General features: G+C 44.4%; 1 protein-coding gene across 2 annotated transcripts; it reads right to left on the bottom strand.

Annotated features, from left to right (window-relative positions):
- Positions 1 to 176: 176 nt before the first annotated feature.
- On the bottom strand, positions 177 to 21,621 carry ptcd1 (pentatricopeptide repeat domain 1). 2 transcript variants are annotated; one of them, XM_028450963.1, is made up of 8 exons: positions 21,082 to 21,621; positions 16,329 to 16,469; positions 15,171 to 15,389; positions 14,985 to 15,086; positions 4,365 to 5,000; positions 2,413 to 2,529; positions 596 to 778; positions 177 to 516 (listed from the first exon to the last, which is right to left on the bottom strand). In XM_028450963.1, exons 1-8 carry the CDS (start codon positions 21,460 to 21,462, stop codon positions 256 to 258), a joined length of 2,040 nt encoding a protein of 679 aa, XP_028306764.1. In that variant the 5' UTR covers positions 21,463 to 21,621; the 3' UTR covers positions 177 to 255. The 2 variants fall into 2 exon arrangements, with proteins under 2 accessions (XP_028306764.1, XP_028306773.1); XM_028450972.1 differs by lacking the exon at positions 21,082 to 21,621 and adding an exon at positions 19,529 to 19,902.
- Positions 21,622 to 21,650: the final 29 nt, after the last annotated feature.

Below are 21,650 nucleotides of genomic sequence, written 5' to 3'. Positions count from 1 at the left end.
ATCAACTTATTTAATGCAGAAGTGATTAAAAGCTGCACATTATCAACAGACAAAAAGGAAACACCTTTAATACATTGGAGACTTTTTCCCACTCTTCAGTAAATGGTTATCATTTTTAGAAATATGTGAATAATTGTTCAAATTAATACAAGAAAATAACAAAAACACAGACGAAATGAAGCAAATAAATCTTTACTTGTTTTAGATTTGTTGCTTTATAAATCCAAATAACTTTTTTTAGAGGAAAAAAAAATATTACAATGACTGTGAGTGCTGTTGCAAAGCCAGTGCATTATTTCTCTCCTTGTTGTGGTTGCGGGTTTGAAACCTCCTGGCAGCAGCTCTCTGGTTTCTCTGGGCCTCGCTCAGTTCTTCTCCTGCCTGAGTCTCCAGGCCTGCAGCCTCTGAATCCTCCTGCTCTCCATCACTGCTCTGTGCAGGCATCCGTTTAAGCCACTCCTGGTAGTAACCACGGAAACCATCGACGTGAACCAGGTAATTGTTTCTGGACTTGTACTGGGAACAAGGGAGCAGAGAAGAATGTGAGACACTGGTATGTTTCCCTCAGCAGTGGCTGGAGGCAGACTGAGCTAACCTTGTCGTAACCGGGCGGATATTGAGCTACAAACTCCAGCTGCCTGATAATGGCCTCATTGGGCCAGACCTTTTTTTCCGCCATGGTTTTGAGGATCGTCTTAAGGTAGACGTAATCCAGGCGACGAGCTGCTCGGCCAATCAGAGCAGAGAACACATGGACGTTGGGCCTAAATCCTGCTGCCTGTAGGAAACACAGTGACATGCATTGTTTACTTGTGTTATGCAAAGAATAATGAGGAATGTCTTATTAATAATACTTTGAATTTACAGCACGTACCTATAGCATTTTAAGATAAACATTTACATTCACAACCAATGATGCCCAAAGTCTATTTTTAAGATCTAATCCTTACCACACAATAAATAAATCATAAACATGTAGTTTCGTTCACTGTAGTTTCTAAAGAAAAGTTTCTAAACTGATTTTTGCTGTGTAATGACTCAGTGGCATTAGATTCATGGATGGATGGAAAAATCAGCGACGTGAATGTGTAAAGGTGCGTTCACATCGACTGCAGTCACTTCAATCGCCCCTGATGAGCTGCTGCTGTGTGTGTGTGTGTGTGTGTGTGTGTATAGAGCTGGTGACAAAGGGGAGAGACAGGGTTGATCACTTCTTCTTTGGCCATACGTTTATGCCTTGTCTCGAGTTGTTTGACTGTGTCATGCTTTCATTTATGTTTGCGGAGGCGGTTTCTTTCCTGGTTTCACACTGCTTTCTCTGTTTAGGGAAATCAGTTTCAAACTGGCAGTTTATTCCCCTCACTCCTCCTCTCCTCCTGTTGTTGATCCCTTTTTCACCTAAATATGTGGGCGCCGCAAATGGCTGCTCCGGTGTGTTGATGTGTCTTCTTTCACTGCAACTACCAAGTCAAATTCCTTGTATTGATCTAAATTGTACCTGGTCAATAAAGCTCTTCTGATTCTGATTACAGCACTTATCATAGACAGCTCCGCTTTTATGGTTTAAATGATCAACTTACGGAGTCACTAAAGGATGAGTTCACTCAGAATATAGGCTAATTCAAGAAGTTACAGTAACTACTTTAATTTTGCCCCGATAAATTGAGGAAGTGTAGTACAGCCCTCCGCTGCAGCCGTCTCACTGTAGCGGGAGGGAGCAGCGAGGGGCTGCTGCCTCTGCTCTACAGACAGTGAAGGATGGGAGAGTTGTTGCTTGAGGTCGCTTGAAAAGTTAAAATTTTTCAACTTTGAGCGACAAGGTTGCGCTTGATCTAGTCGCTCAAATCACGCAAGTCACGTCGCGCGAGGGGGGATAACTTGAGGTAGCGTCATTTACATTAATTTGAATGTAATCTAATCGCTTCAGTCACTTCAGTCGCATTCGGTGTGAAGAGTTAGCGTTCTTCGATTGGCTGAACATAAACTTTAACATTTTTAGATTAGAGAAACTTTATTAATGGCAATATAAGGTGAATCTCATTGCATTACTAATTGCATTTGAATGATCTTTTTTCCTGAATTGTTAGAGTAAAACATTCAAATAGTCAGAACTTGAGTGGATACAATGAGTCACATTGATTGATCACATTGGTAATTGCTCGTGACGTGTCTTGTAGTTATTTAAATTTACTTTATTAGATTTTTCATTAGCGTAAAGCAGTTTAACTTTTAACTTTATTTACTTTTTGAGAATTTGCCTTCATATGACATTATTGGGAACTTTACAGCAACAGTAAAACTAAAAGTGTAAAAAAAAGGCAAAAGTTGATCAAAGTGAAAAACAAAAAACCCATCATATTGACAGAAGAGCTTCTCTGCCTCACATTAAACACAAACATGAATGTTTGTTACCTCCATGTCATTCAGCAGCTGCAGACCCTCTTTCTCCCTCTCGCAGCCTAAAGCCAGACATCCAAACGTCTGCACGTTGACACCCACGTTTCTCTGTCGCATCACACTCAACACAGACTGAAACAATGAAAAGAATCACATACTGAGTTCATTCAAATCTGATTGGCACATCACTGTGGTTTATTTTTTTAAATAAAGTATTTGTTGATATGAATATAAATTCAAAATAAGGGGTGATCTTAAAGTGGAATCTGTTTCTATTGAGCTCCTGTTCTCTGGTGCAGACAATGTCATTTTACTAGTATTATTTATCAAAGACTTTACTAGAGTCTGTTTAGTTCTCTTGCCCTGTAAAATACTGAAGAAAAAAACCATTTAATGTTACATTTTCTAAAACTTCAATTTACATTTCTTCAAAAATGGATGAGATACTAAGGATTTTCTAGTATTCTTGAAACTTTTTTCCTTTATACATAAATCTACTCCAGTTAAAGAAAACTCTGCAGCTTTGAAGATAATACAAGAAGGAAAAAATACAGAAAACCAATTATTTCTAAATCCAGTGAATGGCTTGCTGGAACTCTTGGGAGTACCTGAATGCAGAAAATAATGCACATTTTGCATATCAAAGATTTGATGGAAGGTATTATTTCTAGCTTTAATAATAAATGCTTTCCGATTCGCACTACAACCACAAAACGCATCAAGACTTTTATAAACCTTTGTTTATGGATGAGTTGCTACGGTGGCTGGGAAGTGTCAGCGTTTAAAGAAATGAACACAAATGCAAAAAGGTCACAACACGAATGCAAAATGGCCACAACGGAAGTGTTTCCGACGGACCGGTATTACAAACGGACACTTTTCTGGCGGATGTTTTTAACCCACCAGAACAGAGAAGAACAAGAAGACATCGAAACGCGTATGAAAGTAAGTGAAAGTTGATTAGGATACTCTTATATTTTTCATATCAGGCTATCATATCATAATACCCGTCCGTCTGTAATACCGGTCCGTCGGAAACACTTCCGTTGTGGCCGGTTTGCATTCGTGTTGTGACCTTTTTGCATTTGTGTTCCTTTCTGTAAATGCATTCACCTGACACTTCCCAGCCACCGTAAGTTGCTGCCTGGAACGGTTGCAGATAAAATAAATAATAAATGCTGCAAAAATATCTGTCAAATCCTACTCCTCTTACCCATGGCATGTTCACATCCAATAGAAACAAGTATATACAGTATACAATGCCATTACGCAGAGGTGAGTACTCACGTTACTGTGATTGAGTTGCTTTTATGGGTACTTTTTGGAGTATATTTCTACATCAGTAATTTTACTTAAGGGTGTCCCGATCTGATATTGATATCGGTATCGGTCTGATATCAGCCAGAAACGAAAATCATATTTTATCGGACTGCATCTAAACTCTCCGATATATATTACATTACATTTAATCAATTGTAAAATACTGTAGAAATGATGTTGAAGGTTAAAATGTATGTAACCAATTGGTTAATAATAAAGGGGTCAGTTTTTCTCACAACTATTGTTGCTGACTATTGTTCTCTGTTTTTTCTAAGCTTTTTCTAACATTCTACACTACAAAATAGGTAATAAAAGTATGTATGATTAGTGCTGTTATTGTATCGGATCGATATCGGCCAATATGCAAGGCTGCAATATCGGTATCGTATCGGAAGTGAAAAAGTTGTATCGGGACATTTCTTCTCTTTACACCTTTACTATTAGATTGACAAAAACATAAATGTTTCACTGAAAAGTTTCTCAAGTGTTTAAATAATAACACTTGATAAGTGATAAATAATACATTAGTAATAAATTAACTGTTGGTGAAAGAATGAGCTTGTGTTTTTGTCTGAATGTGATCATGCTTTCACCTCTAACAGAGAGTTGTTAGAGCCCCTGCTTTAATCCACACTGTGTGTCCATACCTTTGACCCATCTGCATCACTGGCTTTGGCTGCTCTGTAAATGGCCGAGTTAAAAAAGGCGACGTCCAGCTTGACCCGGTGCTGTTTGGCCACCTTCAACAGCACCTGCAGGGATGAGTAGCCCGACTCCATCATGTCAACCAGCAGGGTGAGGGTTTTCAGGTCTGGGCTGACTCCTTTAGCGGCCATATTCCCCAGCACACCTTCAGCTCCACCGATAAGGGCGAGCCTGTCCGACGGCTTGTGTACGGCACTGAGAGAGACGATGGTACTGATGCGGCCTTCAAAAAGGTCCAGGACATTTGGTGAGGTGGGCTCAGACGGACTGACTGGTACCAGTGCCAGGGTTGAATCTTCACTGTTGTTCAGCTCCTTCTCCCCACGTGTAGCGTCCTGCTGACCTTCACTCTGAGGACCAGGCTGGATAGACAGCTGTCTCTCCAGGAGATCAATGTCTATTCCTCCCTGACTTCTGGATGTAACATTTCTCTTGGCTCGAATCTGACAGGGAGTGTTGAGGAGAACTTCAGAAGCCAAGGCAGGATCCCCAAACCCACAATCCCTGGCTGTTCTCAACAGTAGGTTATAGTTCTTTGTATCTGGGAGAATTCCTGATTGGAGCATCTGACGCCAGACCTGAGGGAAAATCAAGTATAAAGATAAAGGTAGACGCCAGGGATGGGGTCAATTACATTTTAAATTACAATGACATGTTCAATTACAACTCAGTTATGATTATGTTGACCAGCGCTTTTTTCCAATTCTTACTTTTCCCTTGAAATCAATTGCAATTATGTTCTCAATTACAAATATTCAATCACAATTACTGAGTCTTTAATAAATAAAAACTTAGCCTTCCTCTTGTGTTAGCATCTGTTATGATAACAGGTTGGTTTTGACCCATGTCTTAAAGGGGACATATCATGGTTTTACATCCTTTCTTTTTACATATAAATCATACAGTTGTGGTCTATATAAAGCGGAACTGCAATGCTTGGGTCTGAATTCCTCATTATTATAGCTCCACAGGCCCCTTTTCTACCCCTTTTCTGATGTGCTTCTGAGAGCAACTCGTTTTGGTGCGGTCTCTTTAAATGCAAATGAGACACTTCATACCCCGCCCCCTCCTCAGGTGACACTCGGTTCAACTCCACCCTGCTCGGCCATTTTTGTAGTTTGATAGAAGAGATACGGCTATGTAGCGGAGCATAAACTTTTTATTCAGAGGTTATTTACAAAATGTCAACAACGGAAGACTTGTCCATCCAGCCTTACATGTTCCAGCCAGAGTCGGACCCGGCGGAGCGAGATGAAAATGAAGAAGATGAACCTGCAGAACCCTAACAAGTGAGCTAACACAAGCACAGAGCTAACGCTAGAGCCAAGCTAACGTCACGAAATGCATTTTAATACAGTCTTTTCGGAGACAAAAACGGCAAAATGAAATGACTAATGAAAACTTTAGACTTAAATTAAATCACGTAGGCCATATCATCAAGGATCTAAAACGAGCAAACAGCGCAAACATATGAAGTCTGAAGACGGTGCAACTGCTAAGCAACTGCTAATGCCAGGGACGTCTTATCATCACACTTTTTAGCGTTATTTACAGCTTACCGAAGTGCTCTGTTCGTCGTCTCCAAAGATAGACGGAATTGACCCCTCAATCAGACAAAGTCTTTCGGTAAATCCTTCTTTATACTGGCGGAGGTTGCTGAAGCAGTCATCCTTGAAGTGCTTCGCGCACACAAAAACGACCTTACCCACAGATGTGGGTACAATTCCATAAAAAATAAAACTCAACCAGGCACTTCGAAAAGGTTGGAGAGACGGTGTAATGAAGCGTGTGGGTTACTACATCCAACAACCGAACATTTTGATTTCTCCTCTCGTAACTTCGGCATTCTTGAGCGTGGACTCCAAAATCGCAGCGAGAAATAAAAATGGGGGATTGCTCGAAGTGTTGGGCCTGGAGTCGATGTCTTAATTTGGCAGTTCCGCTGCAAATACTGTGATGTAATAGTTCAAAAAACATAATAGAGAATAGAAAAATTGAAACAGATTGAAAAATATGACCAAAACAGAATATAACGATATCTACGGAGCACCTGAAGAAACTAATTAGATTTTTTCTGTACTTCTGAGCACTCTAAATGTACAACAAAATGCATTTAAGAGCTAAAAAAGTGGATTTAGCATGATATGTCCCCTTTAAATCAGGGGTCACCAACCACGGGCACCAGGAAGCCCACATAGACCATGTGAGGGTCCCTCAGGAGCTCTATCAATCAACCAATCTTTCATTTGTATAGCGCCAAATCATAACCAATGGTATCTCAAGACACTTTACAGTAGAGCACTCTTAAGGACGGACTCTTCATTTTATGGATACACACATATGCATATATACGTATATGCACATACATATGTATCCCACACCCAACATGAATTCATCATGGCGGCAAGGAAAACCTTCTGTTAAGCAGCAGGAACCTTGTGTGGATCCCATTCCTATGATGAACAGCCATCCACGTTATGCTGTGTTGGGTGTGTGCAGAGGAGAGGGTGGAGACAGAGTTGTTGAGACTCTGTAACTCCACACTAAGGATCCCACAGACCTGCAAGACAAAAGCCAGAAGGAGTACAGGAGCAAACACACAAGGGAAGAAGCAGACATAGAGGGAGTGTTTGAGAGAGGAATGGGACCCTCTCCGGTCCCTCTCTAACCTAAATGACCTCTCTCTTAACGCCCTCTCCAACCGAGCATGCCAGACCCCCCCACCGGCAGTCTATGCCTATTGCATCTTAACTATGAGCTGGTTCCTAACTAAAAGCTTTACCAAAGAGGAATGTTTTGAGCCTAACCTTAAAGGTAGAGAGGGTGTCTGCCCCCCAAACCGTGGTTGGTAGACGGTTCCAGAGAAGTGGGGCCTGATAACTGAAAGCTCTTCCTCCTATACTACTTTTAGAGACAAATGGAACAACGAGTAGTCCAGCATTTTGAGAGCGTAGTGTTCTGGGGGGATTGTATGGCACTACAAGCTCCTTGAGATAGACTGGTGCCTGTCCATTTAGGGCTTTATAACTGAGAAGAAGAATCTTGAATTCTATTCTATATTTTATGGGAAGCCAATGCAGAGAGGCTAATACAGGAGTAATGTGATCTCTTCTCCTAGTTTTAGTCAGTACACGTGCTGCAGCATTTTGAACCAGCTGAAGTGTCTTAAGCGACTTGCTCGGGCAGCCTGCTAAAAGAGAATTACAATAATCCAGTCTAGAGGTAACAAAAGCATGGACTAGCTTTTCAGCGTCGCCCTGAGACAGGATAGATCTGATTTTAGCAGTGTTACGGAGATGAAAGAAGGCAGTTCTTGAAGTTTGTTTTATGTGAGAGTTGAAGGATAAATCCTGGTCAAATAGAACCCCAAGGTTTCTAACAGTTGTGCTTCGTGCCAGAGTAATGCCATCTAGGGCAGTTAGGCTAGCATAGGTTTCTCTAAGGTGTTGTGGGCCCAGTACAATGACCTCAGTCTTGTCTGAGTTAAGAAGAAGAAAATTTGAAGAAAATCTGCTCTCAGTGCACCCAGAATACAGCGGATTCCTATTTACATGCCTTATGGCTTTGCTCCCCAGTTCAACACTTTTGGATTCTAATCACTGAAAAACTGTCCTCCATTTTGGACTACAGGATTCCTTTATCTCCAAATCTTTGTTTGATTGGAGACCTGACAATGCTTCAACCTCCAGCAAACCAATCACAATCAATCCTTGCGGCACTAGCCATAGCAAAAAAAACAATATTACTAAATTGGAAAGACAAAAAATCCTTAAACATAAACCAATGGCAAAATCTCCTCACAGAATTTATTTCCATGGAAAAGATGTCTGCTCTCAGAAAACAAAAAAAAATAACGTGCTTTGAGGAGCGTTGGACTCCTTTTTTAATTGCATTAAATCTAAATTTTTAAAAGCCTGATGATCTAGCCTGCAAGCGACTGCCAGCACCACTCTTTACTAACGCACTAGCCCAACTGTAGGCCGGGGCCGCCTTGGGCCTCTGGGGTGGTCTTGGTCAGGATGGCTGGGGTGGGTTGCCGGGGTGCCTTGTTGCCTCAGCACGGGTGTGCATTCCTTCTGGGTGTTCACGGGGTCCCGGGGCTGTTTGATTTGGCGCCGTTGCCCCTTGCATGCGCATCTGGTTGGTCTCTGGGGCTGGGGCCCTGCGTGCTCCCCTGCCGCTCCTTCCCCTTGCTCCCTGTCCCCCTGTCTCGTCCTCCCCCCCTCCTCCTCCTTTGCTCTTGCGCCCGCCATCCTGTGGGGTTGGGTTTGGGGGGCTCCCGTTGGCCTGGGGCACTGGTGGGGGGGCTGTGGCTCCCGCCTGGGGGACGGGCGGTGCCGTGCCGGGTGGGTTGGCTGGGGGGTGGTCTCGTTGGGGGGCCTGGGGTGGTGGGGTCCTTGGCTCCGGTCCGGGGGGATCCAGGGTGGGGGTAGCTTTGGGGGTGGCTGCGGCCCGGGGTCGGCGATTGCCTCCTGGGTTGCTGGGTGGCGGGGTGTGGCTGTGGGTTGCTCCGTCGGCCCTTGCGGGTCCTTGACTAGGCTCCCTGGGGCGCACCTTTGCCAGGGATGTCGCTTGCGCGACGAGCCAGGCGGGGCCCCCTCGGGGGCTTTTTGTACGACCGCAATGGTGTGGACGTTATGGCTAGAGGGGTGGGGTGGGGGGTGCTATGGGGCCTCCCCGGGGGTCGTATTGGGCGGGTGTGCGGGGGCGCGGCGCGTGGTTCCTGGCCCGGTGGATCCGCGTTGGCTGGTCTGCTGGCTGGGTGCACCGGGCGCCGTGGGCGCAATTCCGGGGCGGGGGTGCCCCGGGGGCGGATCCTTGGGCTACGTGTCCGGGGAGGTGCTCTCCGGCCATCTGCCCGGGGACCGGCCGCGGGTCGTGGCGGCGCTGCGCAGCCTTGGGCAGGGCGGGGCTGGTGGCCTCGGGCCCGCTGTTGTTCGGGGTGTGCTGGCGTCGGGGGGGTGTCTCGTGCCGGTGCGTGGGTCGTCGGGGATTGCCTCCGTGGGGGGGGGGGGGGGGGGGCTCTATTGGCGCCGTTGGTGTGGGGGGGCGGTTCCGGGCTGGGGGTGCTTCGGTACTCTGGCTTGCCGGTCCGTGGCTGGCGGGATGGCCCTGCTTGGCGGTGGATGGCGTCCTCTCTCGTCGGGGGGGCCGGGGCCGCCTCCCGGTGGAGAGTGTTGTATCGTGGCGCCGGGTGGGCCTGTGCTGGCCCTGGTGCGGGCATGGGCCGGTACGGGCGCTCCCCTTGGTGGCGGGGTGGCGTTGCTCCGGGCCGGCGGGCGGCGGGGGTCGCCCCCTGGGGCGCCGGGGGATGGGGTGGGGGGTGTCGCCGTGCTCCGCGGGGCCGGCGCGGTCTGGGGGGTGCCGTGGGGGGGGGGTCTCCGACTGTGCTGTTCCGGGGCCCGCAGTGCCACTTGCCCGTCTGCGCCATCTACCCTCTCGCGTGGCCCGCCACGCGGACGGGCCCGGCTCACACTGGACAGGCCTCCTACATGTTCACTTCACCCCACTCCCAGCTGGTCTGGCTCACTCACAAAATGCACCACACACCGATACCCAACCCTTGGGGGGCTGGATGGTGGGGCTGGGGGTGGAGGGGGCCGCCACCTGTGTTACTATGTAGTGGCGTGGGGGCGGCCCTCCCACCTCTAGTTGCCCTACTAATCCCTCCAATTTTAATCGCATCTCAACATGCCACCCCCCGGAGGGTGTATCATCATTTACACCCTCCGGCCTATTACACCACATACACATAAATCCACAGAGGCTGGAGGGGGAGCACCGCTCCCCTCCATCCCCCTTCTTTTAATTACACCCCATACATTCACCAAACACACACATTCACACAGGGGATCGGGAAGTGCCTCTCCATTGGGGAATGGAATGTGCTGGGGGGGGTGCTGGTGTCCTCACCGGGGTTGGGGCAGGGTTGTTTGGCGCCTCGGGATGATGCTGTTTACTGGGGGGGGCGGCGTTAGCTGTTCCGGTGGTTGAGGTTGCTTTCGGCCGCCTGGTGGGTATGTCCTGCCATCTGCGGACTGGTGGGTGGGTCCGGGGCATCTTTGGCTGGGGGCTGCTGTCCCGCGCTGGATGTGTGCCGTTGGGGTGCTTCCGTCCCCGCGGTGGGGGTCGCCGGTTGCTCGCGGGCCGGCGGGGGGCGCTGCCCCGTGGCTTGCGCTGTCCGGGGGGCGGCGGGCCCTGGGCTGCTGGCCTTGTGCCGTCTGGGGCTGTGGCCGGGACCTGGGCTGGGGTGCGGGGCGCGTCCCGGGGGGCTTGCCCTTGGGGGGTCCTGGTCCCTGGGGTTGCTCCTGGGGCCCGGGGTGTTTGACCGGCTGGCCGGGCCGGTCCTGGCGGGGGTCTTCTGGGGCGGGTGGCGCGTGCCGCGCCCTTGCATACCTTCTGGTGCGGCCCCTACTTGGGCAATCCCCCGTGAGGCAGGGTGTCGGGGCCAAATTAGGGGGCCACATCCCGGCGGGGCGGTCTGGCTTGGCCTCTGGAGGGGGCCCTGGCTTTAAAGAACTGAAGCTCGTGGCGCGGGCGGCATCAGCATCTGGGGCGCCCGGGGGGGCTAGGTTGGGGTGCCTGGGGACCGGCGGGGGGACCCCCAGCGGCCCCCTGGTGCCTTATGCGGCTTGGGGTGTGGTCGTTCGCCCTGGGCGGGCTGCTCCTGGTGCTGCATCCATTCCGGGTCCTCCTGGCCTGGGGTCGGGTCCCTGCTGGCTCTGGGCTCACCGGCGGGTGCCCGCCGGCTGCCCGTTCGGCGTGGCTCTGGTCGTCTGCTGGGCGTGGGCTTTGGCTCCTCCGCTGGGGTCTCGGGCGGGGGGCTCTCTGGGCCCTCCCCTCGGGGGGCTGGGCGCGGGGGTGTGGGTGGTGGTGGGGGGGTGGGGGGCCTGGGGGTTGGGGGTTGGAGTTGGTGGCGTGGTGCGCTGGGTCCTTGGCTCCTTGGCTCCTTGGGGGCTTTTCGGGTGTGTATGGGGGGGGCAATGGCAGCCTCTCGGCTTGGGACCTTGGGGGCGTTCGGTGGGCTGCTTGGCCGTGGGGTGGTCGCCCCTAGATCTCTCGCTCTTTCTGCTGGCCCGACTGCTTCATCGGGCCCGGGGGCGGCTCATGGGTTTTGCAGTAGCGGCTCTTGGAATCACATTTGTCATGGACGCACTGGCCTCGGGCTGTGGGATAACACTCATACTGGGCTCAACCATAGACACGTTGTTCCCAAATACCTGTTTTATGTAACTTCCACTCACTTCCTCCTCTGCTCACAGCCACCACCATTATTCCTAAGCCGCACACTGGTCACCAGACTGGCTTGATAACACAACAATAAGCACAATATACACAACCACAATTTCACATCACATCACTTGAAACTTATTGACTATTCCCCACCCATTCGTTTTCCTATCTTGTATCCCTCCTCCCTGTTAACTCCCCCCCCCACCCCCCTCACCCTGGTGTAACACTGCCCTCTCTTTTTTACATCCTCCCTTTAATAAAGTATTTACCCTTCCCTAGGGAGGGCAGGTGATGGTCAAATTTATGCAATGAAATAAATTCATTTATTTAATTGCAATAATAAAATATGCATTGCTGTTAAAAGATTGCACTTCTTGTAGTGTTAACCTTCAACAGCATGTGCAGACAAGGTGGAAAAAAAAAAAAAAAAAGAAGAAGAAAATTTTGGTCCATCCAGGCCCTAATGTCCTTTAGACAGGCCTCAAGTTTAGATAGCCGATTTGTCTCACCTGGCTTCATTGATACATACAGTTGGGTATCATCAGCATAGCAGTGAAAGTTAACAGAGTATGTTCTCATAACATTACCAAGGGGGATCATATAGATACAGAAGAGGATTGGACCTAGCACAGAGCCCCGAGGAACCCCGTAGCTTACTTTAGTGTACACAGAAGACCTATTATTCACGTGTACAAACTGGTACCTGGACTTAAACCAGTTTAGGGCAGTCCCTGTGATTCCAAGTAATTCCTCTAATCTCTTTAGTAGAATATAGTGATCTATAGTGTCAAAAGCTGCACTAAGATCTAATAAAACCAGCACTGAGAGTCGTCCTTCATCTGAAGCCCAGAGTAGATCATTAGTTACTTTAACTAAAGCAGTCTCTGTGCTGTGTTGAGTTCTAAAACCTGACTGGAAGTCCTCGAACAGGTTGTTGTTTTGAAGGAAGTCACAGAGCTGAGCCGCCACAACTTTCTCAAGAATCTTTGAAATAAAAGGAAGATTAGATATAGGCCTGTAGTTTGCTAAAGTGCTGGAATCAAGAGTAGGTTTTTTGAGAAGGGGTTTGATTACAGCTACTTTAAAGGACTGTGGCACGTAGCCTATTGATAGGGATATATTTATTGTCTCCAACAAAGATGGGAAGACCAGGGGAACAACTTCTTTAAACAGCTTAGTTGGGATCGGATCTGAAAGGCAGGTCGATGGTTTGGAGGATGAAATAATAGAGTTAAGTTCCTGAAGTCCTATATGTGTGAAACAGTTTAGGTTAGGCCTATTTACATTTAATGGTACAGCAGGCCCAGGTGAAGACAGGGAGTGGCTAATTTTATCTCTAATCTTATGAATTTTATCGTTAAAAAATGTCATAAAGTCCTCACAGCTGAGGGCTAGAGGAATCATGGGCTCAATAGAGCTCTGACTTTGTGTTAGCCTGGCTACAGTGCTGAAAAAATACCTCGGATTATTTTTATTTTCTTCAATTAGTGAGGAATAGTATGTAGATCGACTATGTCGTAAGGCTGTCACCAGCCTTGAGCTCTAGTCACCAATGAGCTTGATCTAAAATCTGATTTACCTTCCAGGATTCAAACTCACAAAGATAAATACATATAACAGATGTAGATAGTAGTGAAGTTAAATACAGCTAAAATATATTAAAATACAGTTTTAGTGTTAAATTAACCATCTTTAATTGTTTATTTTAACTGAAACATTGTGACCAATGTTTTTAATGGCTGCAGATTTGATGTATGGGTTGTGGTATGTTATATATAATATGATATATATATATATATATATATATATATATATATATATATATAAAATGTATTCTTAAAAACGCAAGGTGGATTTTCGTAAAATGACATTTGTTAAATTTTACAAATGTTACATGTTAGACGATTAGTTAGTAGTTTGTTAGTAGCCAATAAAATAGGAAGATGCTGTAATGAAAATGAAACAATTGCATGAATTAGGATTTCCTACCTTTATAAGTAACTGCTCGCCTTTCTTGTTATCTTAGCCTCTAATCTCTCTAATAAAGCAAGGAAGTTCTGTGTGTTTGTAGAGCAAATTTCTGTATCTGTCTGTTCGACCTGAAACTTTTTTGACTGTTTGCACATAGATTGAGTGTGTGCATGCATTATTCTGGAATTATTTGGTGACTCCAAAAAACATACATTACGGAAAAATACACCAAATGAAAAAAATATGAAAATGAAAAACCAAACATTTATCATGCACATGTCCCATAGAATTAAACCAGGGAAAATGCACACGCTATTTTACTTTGCACCTGCAAATAAACCCCTTTAAAAGACTACAGAATACAGAGAATGTACACCTCTTTGTACATCCAACCTTCAAACACATTTGGCCATAAATGCTAACTCTACTTAAGCTCCCACTATATGAATACATACTTCCGACGAGCACTGTACTAGTTAAAGTAAAACTCTGAAATAAGGCTGAACGATTAACCTTAATCACAACAATATTAAGGTTTTCACTACTGCGATAGCGTAACCTGAGATGCTGGAGGTTTTTTCTTCCGTCTCCATCATTTGAGTGATATATATGTTCACCAATCAGAATTGCCGAGAACCACCTTCCTGGGCTGCTGGCCAATCAGAGATGGTTACAGGGCAGACGCTTGTATGCGCTACAGTGAGTCTCTTTTTTTTTTTTTTGACTACAGCGAGTCTTTGAGTGTGGTAACAACTACACTAGGGCCCTATAAAATCCATTTGATGGAATCACGGAATCAAACGATGAAAACTGAATCTACTGTTGAACGCAGAAATAGACAGAATCAGGTTAAAACGGTGTCATCGTGATGGAAAGTTGTTTTTTTTAAGCGTTAATGTCCCATCTTGGCCGGTGGCCACTTGAAACACCACCTAACACTGTCTAACCTGGCCAAAAACTATGTAAATCATCCCTGACTCCTAAATCAGAGCAGACCAGTGCCCGCTTCACTTTAATGTGGCTGTAAAAGCTCCGTCCGTATCTCATGCAGCGCTAATGCGCTTCGTGAGAACAGTAGCAGCTTTAATCAGCTTCACCTGCTCAGAGCATTTAAACATCTCATCAGAGCTACAGCTCATTATTTTAAATAACATTTTTATTTTTTACATAATTTCTGTTTAATTAGTTTTCATTTTTATTTGTAATTTATTTTGTGGATGTGGAAAACAGAATTTGGAAAAAAAAAAAAAAATTGCATATGCATTTTAATGTAGAAAATATTTTTAAAAATTGTAAATTGAATCAAAATCGCAATATCTGTCAGAAAAATCACGATTAGGTTTTTTGTTCCATTGTACCTGCAGAGCCATTCTGAAGCCATTGGCTTTGTCTTTAAAGCAGCCCATCAGCAGGTAGTGAAGTGTCTCCTGAGTCACCATGTGTTTATTCTGCAGCATCTCCTACATGGAAACACACAGTGTCACCACCACCACAACAACAACAACAGGACAAGACAAGCAGAGCATTCTAAACCTCTCATATACCCTGACTATGTGGAGGCAGGCCTGGAGGTGGTTGGTGACGGCGTGGGTCTTGAGCAGAGCGTGGTACGTGATGGTGCTGAGAGGGTAGTTTTTACGCCGTAGTTCCTCCTCTAACTTCAGAGCCTGCTGGAGGCCGGTGGTGTGTGACGCTGACTCAGCACAGGCGTTAAACAATGACGTGTAGGTCGCATCAGACGCCTCAAGACCTCGTTTCTTCATCTGGAGAATCAGAGTAAGCGTTGCGTTAACGTGGTCAAATCCTGCAAGCTTTACATTCATTTATCCTCATCAATACTTATTGAAGATTAACTGCCTCTAAAAAGTGACTTTCTGACCAATGGGCTGTTTGCTGCCTGCTTATGCATATTCATGAGTGGGCGTGTCTATACATTAACTTGCCTGCCAGGCTCCTGCATGACTCACTCCGAGGCAGATCAGTGATCACCAAAGCAATTTTATCTTGCTATCCACACACACTGTTGATCCAAAAAACTGCACATTACAGTAAAACACATGAACATTTCAGCGTCTATTGTGTGAGTCCGTCTCTGCGCTGTGTGTGTTCATCAAGCAGCAGCAGCTTCAAACAATCACCAGAGTTTTAAGCTGCTTATTGACTTTCTTCTCCTCCTCATCTTTATTAAATACAGGAATAGTGCATTTAAGGTGATAATATTTGTTTATCACCGCAACCGTTGCGTCGCATTGGGTCACAAACACATCAGATCAAGTCAACGGTGATATGATGTCTGCTCCCTGGGTGCCTACACTGCAGTGTTCACCATGGAGGCGTGGCACCAGCAGCAGGAACTTCCTGGAGGGGGCGGTTCATAATGCTAATGATGTCACTAGCATTTGAATCGCTCATTTTTTAGAAGAGGGCAGAGAAGCAGCTCAGAGAGCAGGATTATTGAGGATTACTCAGAGATGCAGGAAGAAAGTCCAATAATACTTTGGGGTGTTTTTGATAAGGAATTAACATTGTAACAAGGTTAAAAGCTCAAAAAAGTTGATTTGCATGATATAGAACCTTAATGTTTTGCCTGAGTGACAATTTATGAACTCTTAAATTAATACACAGCAATGTCATTAATAATCATTTAGGTTTCACTCATACTGAGAGTAATCTAAGGATGAGTCAGACTAAAGTGAGCATACATCATTGTAGAGTTTGAAAGCCTTTTTGATGTTTCCAGCTCGTCCACAGCCTCCGATCAGGACAGTGTAGTTGTACTCCTCAGGCTGCAGCTGCTCCCCCTGCAGCATGTTGCTGCTGAACAGCTCCAGAGCCTCCTCCAGCTACAGCAGCACCACACAGGAGTCACACAGAGGAAGGAACAGGAGAATACCATTAGCTGGAGTTAGTTTTACACGTTTGGATCAATGAAAGGAGTTTTGACACTTAGATTAAAAATGGAGTGATGAACACCACGACATGAATGTTAACCTTGAATCTGGCTTCACTTGACCTTTCCTGGTGTAATCTAGTTTTTTTTTTTTAATGTTTACGTGTTAAATACGTACAAAAAAAAAAGAAGAAAAAACAGCCCCAGCAAAATAAATGTTCAGTTCCATTATGAAATTGACTGTTAGGGCTGGGCAATATATCGTGTATTGATCAAGTTTTATATTTTGGCGATATAGAAAATGACAATATCCTATATCAAGATATATCTATATTTCTTTTAACTTGTTTTTATTTATACAATCACAGTACAAATCACATCATCATACAAGTAATTAATATTATTCATAGAGTACAGTCAAACAGTGTCCTTTATAATTTTCACATATTTCTGATATATATTTTTATAGCTTATTTTCCAAAAATACTCATTTTAACAGTCGCCCCTTTTTTTTTTTTTTTACTCAGAACAGCATGAAAAGCAGTTAGATGGATTACTGAGTGCATACTAACCAAGACCTTCCCCTAAACATGCCACACTACAGAACTCACTCACACGTGCTGTCCCATAGAGGAGAAAAAGACTAAAGTGGCACATATTGATCAGCTGTTTGTTAATAAATGTGCCAGTGTGGCATTTTTTATCAGAAAATGTAACCCAGTATTGTCTTTGTGATGTGAATTTATTGAGTTAAAAATATCAAGATTTACGTCGTATATCACCGTCGTATTTCATCCATTTCACCCAGCACTTTTGACTGTCCTGATTATTGATGGCGCTTCAACTTCCTGACTATGGATGCAACTTCCTGTATGATAAAGAGATCAAAATATAATCTTAGAAATATTAAGGATTTGTTGTCAACACATTTACCCAATACGCAATTAAAAAAAGAATAAGCAGGAGAAGAAGAATGCGTGGATGATGCAGGGCTCTACACTAACTTTTCCAGTGGTGGCACTGGTGCAACCAACTTTTTCAGTTGGTCGCACCCTTTTTTTGAACGGGGGGAGGGGGTGTACAGCATAGCCATGCATGCTGATGAATAGTTGACTTAACTGGCGTACTGTAGTTTTTTATGAAGTAAAGATTGACAGTGACTTGAGATATTTGAAATATGTTTTCAGGTTTTAGTGTCAATATTACGTTTTTCTGCAACAAGCAGTGACTGAAATAACAGGTCATTCATTTTAAATAATTTTAAAAGACGAACAAAAATGTTTTAAATAACAGCAAAGCATAACAACAGGTTACATGTATTCTGATTTTTTATTTTGCAGAAATGCTGTACTTGAATTAAGTTAACAGTAGCATAACCAACTTAGCATCTGCATTGCTTCACCCCATAGAATTAAATATAGGGTCCAGCTCTGATAGTGGGGTCTCCTAACCCTCTTCCTCTGGTCAGAGGTCTGCAACAAGGAACCATTTAACCTCATCTCACCTGGATTAAATACCTTCTCAATGAAGACAATACAGTGTATTAAATTATACACAGTTAAAATTATATAGAATAATGTTTGATTTAATTTGATTTATATTGATCATGTAAATGGCAACTTAAAAACCATTTAAAACAAAATTAAATTGACATCAAAAAATAAAACAGTATCTTGCATCTTCAAATTCTTACACATCTCAGTTTACATGAGCACAATGTTATATAAAGATTTTTTTTTTTAGTTAATGTATTTGAAAGGCTAAAAAAGGAACTTGAATTTGATAACACATGATCATGTGTTCAACACATGCTAATTGCTCATTTCTTGCCACACATAAAGCATATTTAACCTGCACATTGGTGGTTAAATAAATCTGTTTCCACACAATTAAAAGCTCTATTTACTTCCAGAATAGTGTTTTTGTTGGTTTAGTTATTTTACCAGGGATTTCAAACTTAAGGTTAGTCACAGGGGCAGGAAATTTGATGGTCTGTAGATGTTGCAGGAGGTGAAGTAGGAAGTTGCTGAGTCATTGCACAATGTGATTTATTTTAGGTTAACAAATTGTTATATCTTGATTTTATTTGTCATTAATCATTAATAGCCTCTGTAAAAAAAATAACTATTTATTTCAATAGTTTTTTTTAAGTTATAGAGAGCCATTGCAAAAGAGTCAAAGGGCCACATTAGGCCCCAGAGCCGCAGGTTGCAGACCCCTGCCCTGGGAGAACCACAGCTGAACATCTGGCCTGACATCATAGTCCATCAGTTCTGGTCCCTCCATGCTGATTCTGATGAGCGTGTACACTATCACTGAGCTCGGCATGTTCTTCCTTTTTACTTGCGGGACCAGAACAGACTGAACAAGCTGGTCAGGAGGGCCAGCTCCATCATGGGCTGCCCCCTGGACTCTGTGGAGGAGGTGAGGGACAGAAGGGTATTAGCCAAGCTCACCTCCATCATGGACAACACCTCCCACCCACTGCACGGGACTGTGGAGGAGCTGAGCAGCTCTTTCAGTGGCAGACTGACACCCTCAGTGCACGAATGAGCACTACCGCAAGGCCTTCACCCCCACTGCTGTCAGACTGTACAACAAGACCCTAAAGTAACATGTGCAATAACCCCCCTTTGCAAAACTACATGCAATAATCTCTGTATCAGCACCACTTACTGACAACCTGCACTAGAACTGTAAACTTTGCACCTAGATATTCTAGTTTTTATAGTCTGTTCTAACTTTTATTCTATTTGTATTTAGTCTTATTTCCTAATTGTTATAACTCCATCCCCTTAAGATGTTTGCTTTTACTTATTGTACATAAGATACCTCTTTTTACTATTTAACTGTCTGCACATTTCTTGTCTATTCTGCTCACCCTGAGTGATCTTACTGAATGCCAAATGTAACAGGTGAATTTCTCCATTGTAAGATCAATAAAGGATTATCTTATCAATGTGAGCGCGTACTCAGTGAAGGACTCGTTATGTCTGCATAGTGTGCATTCACCGTTGCATTACCCGCAGCCAAGTTCCATGAGTGCGCACCGTCTCCTCACCTGCAGTACAGAGCGAGAGAGAGAGAAGTGCGCTGTGTGGGACGTGACAAAGCGCTCCGCCGCTTCGTCCAAAATAAGGTCACCATACGCACTCGCACGGATGCGACCAGATAACATTTTCACTTGTACATACTTAAAATATACTCGCATATGCGACCATTTTGGTCACAGTCTCGAGCCCTTTACTGACAATTTTTCTTGGCCATGGCTATTGATACGTTTCCAATACGTACCTACCAGTCTATTCATACGTAGCGCCCCTCATTGGCCAGTTTAGGTGACATGATAGGTGCACCACATTACTTAAAAGTTAAGTCAGTTTTATTTTAGCTCATGTTTTTCAGCTACCCCACTAACCCTATCCCTAACCCAGGAAATACCCAATAATGTTTAGTTTTTTTTTGTTATGTATTTTTAAAGGTGGAATTTGTCGTGCTGAATATGTTAAAATGGAAAAACATATAACAAAAGTGGGATTCGAACCCACATTAGCGAAAAGAGGAATCATTGAGTGCGGTGCCTTAGACCATTCGGTATCAATAGCCTCAGTCCCGGAGGCTATTGATACATTTCCTTATCAATTGACACTAGGGATGTAACGATTAATCGTAAGGCAGTTAAAAATCGATTCATAGGTATCACGGTTGATATCGATTTTCTGAAAATTGAATCGCAGTACTTCTTTAACCAGCAGAGGGTGCTATCCACAAGTGTAGGCGGCGGGCGGAGTCTGCTAATACTTTCTTTCTGGCCGCCTTCTACTCTTAAATATGTTAATAAATGATTCATTATCCCTTTAGCACCGAAAGAATATCTGTAATATTACTTGAATATCTGTAAAAGTCACGTTTTTCTATTAGCTCTGTCTGCTAGCATAGTTTCTCTTCTTCACTGCAAGATATCTGCATGCCAACCGACCACTGTGTTACCAGCGCCCTCTGCTGGCCCAAACAAATATGACGTAAATCAGTGCAATCAAGTCCAATTGTTAAGGCACAAAATACATTTTCAGTGGCACTTTTAAAAGAAAAATAACTATTATGCAGTTTTGCATTGTTTATTATAGAACCAGAATTTAAATTAATAGGCTTCATTTTCATTTGTATTATTGCTTTATTTATTTCATTCAAGATTTATTTTTTAGTTAAATTACATTGTTTTGAATTGTTTATCAAGGAATTCTTTTGACAATGAAAAATAAAAGGAAAATAACAGTATTTTCTAGTTTTTTTCCCCAAAAAAAATTTGTCTACATTCCCATTTTGTAAAATAAATCGTGAGAGAATTGTATCGTGAACCCAGTATCGTGAATCGAATCGTATCGGGAGGTGAGTGAATCGTTACATCCCTACTTGACACTTCAATTTTTCTTTTCAAAATATCTTATTGTATCGATCTCGTGAACCCGATATCGTTTATAGTATCGTACACTCGAGTGTATCTTCCCACCACTAATAAAGAGTCATGCTTCTAGATATTTGGGTGCAGTTTTGTGTGTGCTCGCCTTGTTCTCTCTGATCAGCTTCTTGCACTGTAGGAAGTACCAGTAGGCGGTGTTCCTTCTAGGCAGCCTCCTGTGGACTCTCTCCGGCTGTTCCTCCTCGTGCTGCTGGTCTCTGATATCTGGGTGACTCTTCTTGAAGGAAATCCTGGAGGATAATCCTGCAGACAGGGATTCGAAGTTCTCCTGTTCTGCTGGATGGAGAGGCGGGTTTGTGGGCTTGGAAGCAGACTGACACACGGTTGTGTCTGAGGGAGCGGTGGAGCTCTGACAGACCCAGGGAGAGAGGACCGTCCTCTGGGTCTGAGGTCTGGGGAACCGGGCTGACAACACCGACGCGTTTCTCCCATTTCTCACCAACAAACAAGCGAAAGACGTCAACATGACTAAACTAGTTGGACTACCTACTGACTAAATAACACCGAATTACAAATATCTACGTGCTCTGGAACTACTGTTTACGAATTGAATAGAATAGACGCCATGTTGGTTTACAACCACGATGTTTCAATGACAGCAGCCAGTCCAGACATGAGCAGTAGATATCAGATACTACTACCTACTATAGGTGC

This window comes from Gouania willdenowi, chromosome 1 (assembly GCF_900634775.1).
Source record: "Gouania willdenowi chromosome 1, fGouWil2.1, whole genome shotgun sequence".
Lineage (NCBI taxonomy): Eukaryota > Metazoa > Chordata > Actinopteri > Blenniiformes > Gobiesocidae > Gouania > Gouania willdenowi.
Note: the sequence above shows the minus strand (reverse complement) of the source record. Positions and strands in the feature narration are given on the sequence as shown.